The following is a 5,419-nucleotide window of genomic DNA, read 5'->3' as shown; positions in this document are numbered from 1 at the left end:
AACCACGCAAATCTAAAACTTCTTGAATTCAAGCATTTTTTGAGAAAACTGCAACATTTCCTTATCCATGGTTCACTTTCTAAAAAGGCCATTTATTTCTCTCCAGAATGACGTACAAATGAGCGTTCTTGCTCATTTTGCTTCCGAGAAATGAGCAAAAACGGGACGGAAAACATGGAATTTTGCGCCTAAGTGTCTGATATTAAAATTTCGCTTTCTTGGTCAAAACTTAATAACAAAGTTCAAATTCGATCTTCAACTGTTAATATCTTCTAGAAATTTAGGGAAAAAAATTTTTTAATATTTTTCTGGTACTCCCCAAGTGAGCCTCTATCACCCCTCAAGAGGAATGACGCCGATTTTGAATCACCCTGTATATAAAATCATTTTATCAAATATGGCTGAAAACTGTTCCCGATATGTAAAGTGGTTTTACTTTGCGCAAAACTAAGGAAAGTAAGTGCTTGTGCACCAGACCCATTTGGATGGAAAAGTCGCCTTGTTTAGTATTCCGAACTTGTCGCTTTCCATATAATTTCATCGGGAAATGTCGTCGAGCTTCCAATTGATGGCATTCTAGTTTGGGTGCTAACATAAGATCCAGGATGAAAAGGGCAAAATTTCAATTCCAGTTTAGTTAGATTGGAATATTGAATTCTTCTTCATGCAACTCGATGGTTTCAAATGCACCACTTTTCCAAAGAGGAAATGTGGTTCTTTAGTACAACGTTTCAGTTGCCAACATTTGCAACCATTTTCAGGCGCACGCTGCCATTCGATTGCTCGCTCGTCTATTGTGGAAGTGCTTCACCACTTTTACACAAATATTCAAGATAAAAGTCAATAAAATCAGTTCTTTTGCGCTCAAGCACCAAAACTATCCACTAATGTTTAACTTCCCAACACCGACGAAGTTTTTTCGGTAAATTTAGTGGTTCCGGCACAAGTCCATCGTGACAAATTTCCATGTTAAAATCTGACCAAAGTAGGAGACGAGCGCGGCAGGAAAGCTGCAGATGGCATTCGAGGAACTTTTGAATTTAAAATAGGAAACCAACTTCCGAGATCTGGTTGACAGCATAACAAACTTTAGTTGAACTGTTCGGGACCTTGGCGCATCCAAATAATCAAATATTTATCATCCCCATCTTGCCCGGAGTTGAATAATACATTCACTGCATTTTCACATGCATTTTATGGTTAAAATCTGGGCATTTAAATCTCATACACTCAGATGAATCAGTGTTAAAAAACGTCAATTTAGTAAAAATCATCAAAGTTGAAGAGAAAATTGGCAAATCAGCAAGTTGCTGTAGGGCCGATTAGAGCAATATTTCCTCTATTAAAACACGCTAATATCAATTTCTGATCTGTTTCCAGTTTTAACTGATCCTGGCGCAATTTCTATTGGGAACAGTGCTCATCCCTGTATTCCGAAAATTCCCAAAAATTAGTGGAAACTTCAGCAAAGCTGCTAATTTTTGCATGCTGAGACTGAGATTTTCTCTATTGAAGAGCGTTGCAATCAAGTTTTTCCTTGCATCTGGTTATAACAGACAATTTTTTTGTAAAAATGGTTGGAGACAAACAAAACTCGCGCTCGCTTTCAAAACTTCCACGCCAAAAATCGACTAAAAACAGTTCAAATTGGTAAATACAGAAATATATTCTCTATTAAAGAGCGTGAAAATCAACCCTCTATCTGCATCCCATTTTTAATGAGAAATTCTTGAAAATCGTTGCACAATCTTGGTGGTATATGCAGCGCAAATTTCAAAATTTTTCAAAAATTCGCAAAAAATGACTGAAAATGTGCCAAATAACAAAATCACCCGATAGTTGAAGGAATATTTGCTCTACTAAAATACGTTGCTTTCAACTTTCGATCTACTTCCGATGTTTAGTGACGAATTTTTGAAAAATCGTTGCACACGATTGACAGTGAACAACATCCAGCGTGGAATAAAAAAATTCGCAAAAAATACGGAAAAATGTGACAAATTGGCAAATCACCTGAAGGTTACTACAATATTTCCTCTACATTTAATGCGTTACCATGAACTTCTGATCTGCTGCAATTTTTAGTGATGAATTTTTAAAATTTTGTTGCATAATATTTTCAAATAGTGCATAAGAGATAATTAGCCCGTGATACTCAGACATTCGCGGAAAATTTATGAAAAGTCGTGCAAATTAGGAAATTCACGATCGTTTAGAGCAATATTTACTCTATTGAAATATTTTATTGCCAATTTTACAGCTACCTCCAATTTTTTACTGAACATTTTTCAAAGGAATGGTTGCACAACTTCTGTAGCCTACCTGACATGAACATTTCAGCGTTGAAATTGAAAATTCGCCGAAAATTTTCGGAGATTGTGGAAAATTGGCAAATTGGCGCACGTTTAGAGCAGAATTGTCGCTATTAAACGGCGTTACCATCGACGTTGCCACTACTTTCAATTTTAAGCAAGGAATTTTTGAAAATAGTACTGCATAATTTCTTGTGTTCACAGGAGAACAGCAATCGGCCCGGTAATCGAATATTTGGCGAAAAATGAGCAAATTATAAAATGCACCCATGTTAGAGTGGAATAATAATCAGCGAAGAATTCAAAAATTCGCTAAAAATGACGGAAAATGTGGAAAATTAACCGACCGACGCACATTTAGAGCAACATTTTCTCTATTAAAAGGCACTACTATCAACTTTCAAGCTACTTCGAATTTAGAGTGACAATTTTTTCGAAGTATTGTTGCATAATTTTCCTTGTTCGCAGGAGATCAATAATCAGTGTGGCGTTCAATCATTCGATAAAACTTGACGAAAAATTGCACAATATTCAGAATGGAAGCCAAAAATGTAAAAAATAAACACAGAAATTGTTAAACATTGAACGTTCGCCATCAAAACTTTCCAAACTCGAGCTGAAATTTCCCTGCTGACTTACTTCCTTCCATTCTCCGATATTCAGACAATTTTCCTAAATTTCTGATCATCGCATTGTCCACCGCTCATCGGGAAAACTGATTGGATTGACCTCCGAATTGGGGGGGACGAGCAGATCGAGAGGAAAATCCATATTGGATATGTAAATGAAGTTGATTGCCGTTAGTGGCAAAACGTGGACAAAATTAATGCGGAGCGCAAGTTAAAGGAAAATGGGTGTTGGCTTAATTTTCCATCGTTTCCCCAAACCAACCAAGCAACAGCTCAAAAAAACTCACTACTAGTTAGCTACTTACGGCATCGCTTTGATCGTGCTGCTCCAAGATGCTCTTAAAAATCACCCACACGATGATGAAGAATAGAGGAGTTCCTGAAATGGAAAATTTTTCATGATTAAATTGCAGTTAAAGAGCAAGTTTCCAAGTTGCCCCAACCCACCTTGAGGCCTGCAATTAGTTGGAACGTCCCAAGATTAAGTTGGGAAACGAGTTGTCACGGTCACACTTGAGTTTTTCCGCAGGCAATTTTTATATCGGCATCCCATAATTAAAGTAGGAAACTTTCCGCGAATCAAAGCATTAAAAGTTTCTTGAACTAGACCATTAAAAACGGCTATAAAACAACCCAGACTTCCCCAGGGCAAATTGAAATTAAAACTACATTTCCTTTGCCTCCGGAGAAAATCCCGAGGACAAAAAACTGCAAAGTTCCCCATAAATATTCATATTATTGCATCAAGCTGCTGAAACAAAACCGGTTGAAATAAACTTTGCCCATAAATCTGCGCCACTGCAAATAGAATGTGGACGTTTTTAATTTAAGGAACAAAATAAAGTTTGCTCGTTCTCTTCAGCGACCTGCACCGAAAATTTTGAAACTATTCTTATATTTCCGCAGGTAAACTTGCGGCATAAAATTCAAGTCAAAATAAGCAGATTTTAATTGGTTGTTCCAACAGCCAGAGGAACCCAACGGCTTATTTTGCAGGAAGTTTTAATGGAATGAACTCGAAATAAAAGCCTTTGAATAATAAAGGGTTTTGGGGGTTTCAATCTCGGTTCTCAGCCAATTAAAACAACAGCCAATTTTAAAGAGGTTGATTTAAGGCAACTTACTTACCCCATCCGATGGCAACGTACACTCTCAGCTTGTAACTGTCCCTGATTAACGTCTGAACCACCAGGATATAGAGGTAAAGACCTGCAAGGAATCAACACCAACGTTGAAAAATTGCACAGTTTTTCCAATTTATTTACTAAAAAAATTGCCGATTGTTTCAGTACAAGGCAAATTAACAATCTGAATTCTTGAAAATCAAATTGATAAAATCCGTTAAGTGGATATAAAGGACGCATTTGCTGCCCTTTGAAAGCGCGATCACACACAAAGTACCGAGTTTTCCCGATAAAATGCATCATTTTCCATTGTCGGGAAAGTAGAGCGAAAATTGGTTACACCAGACCTCACTGCACCGTAATGTAAACTTTTTGCCAGAAAATATACCTAAACATATTCAAGCTGCAATGGGAAGTAGCCCTTAAAAGGAATTGATTGCACCTGATTTGATCTAAATTTGAAGATAGGAAAAACATATATTTATAAGTGGAGTTTCTTTGAATGAAAAAGTCTTCAAATCCGTTTTAATGGATTGGACAAATTTGCACTATGAAAGTTTTCCGTATTATCGAGATTCCAGAACACTTTTAATACAATTATTCGCTTAATGTGCATATTTTTTGTCAACGAGCGACCCAATAAAGCGGAAAGTTTTACTTTTCGGCCATAATTCATCGAAAAACGCCTTCTCTGACAGGCAAACAGCGAATTTTTTCTTTGTGCTATGACGCATACACATATTTATTATGCTGATGGGCAATTTGGATGAAAAACCATGCGGAATGAACACAAGACATGTTAACTTTGTGTGTAACTCCAAATCAAAATTAATTCCTGGGTTTCAGTCATTTGTCTCTATTTATCAATCCAAATAGGTTTCGGTGTATTTTTCCGTCATCATCAGTTTTTATGTGTAGCGTTGTTGCTGCTTTAAGCCTTGGCATGCATTTTTGCGTGCCAAAAAATAATAAACGACAATAAATGACTGAAACCCAGGAATGAATTTGATTTGGAATTTAATTTATATTCATTCATGTATTTGTAAACTGGAAACTACTTGAACTGAACAACTAAAGTGCATTTTTGTTAAGAAGGCTTAGGGAATTAAAGCTCCCAAGTATGCCGTTGGTGAATTACAGCGTTTGGTAAGCAGTATATTCGCCGCTCATCGTTGCCGCACTTACTTGATTGAAGTTCTATTTAAATAAAATTAGCTAGACTGTGTGTCACTTTAACCTGATTTTCATAAAGTTTTGAGTTCCTAATGTGTCATTCCGTCAGTCAATTGTTGAATATTAGACAGGAAGGATTGTCCGCAAATCGCTCCGCGAAAAATGACAAAATAACCGAGAA

General features: G+C 36.7%; 1 protein-coding gene across 7 annotated transcripts in view; it reads right to left on the bottom strand.

The window, feature by feature from the left end:
• Positions 1-5,419, bottom strand: part of LOC109536514 (diuretic hormone receptor) — an 80,245-nt gene that overhangs the window by 17,273 nt on the left and 57,553 nt on the right. For all 7 annotated transcript variants that reach the window (XM_048668366.1, XM_048668367.1, XM_048668368.1 and 4 more), the window contains exons 7-8: positions 4,070-4,150; positions 3,247-3,320 (exon numbers count right to left, since the gene is read on the bottom strand). In XM_048668366.1, the coding sequence (XP_048524323.1) occupies positions 3,247-3,320; positions 4,070-4,150 (155 nt within the window). The remainder of the gene's footprint in view (positions 1-3,246; positions 3,321-4,069; positions 4,151-5,419) is intronic.

The sequence above is a fragment of the Dendroctonus ponderosae genome, unplaced genomic scaffold (assembly GCF_020466585.1).
Source record: "Dendroctonus ponderosae isolate FM_Combo_2020 unplaced genomic scaffold, Dpon_F_20191213v2 Dpon_F_20191213_7, whole genome shotgun sequence".
NCBI classification, from domain to species: Eukaryota; Metazoa; Arthropoda; class Insecta; order Coleoptera; family Curculionidae; genus Dendroctonus; species Dendroctonus ponderosae.
Note: the sequence above shows the minus strand (reverse complement) of the source record. Positions and strands in the feature narration are given on the sequence as shown.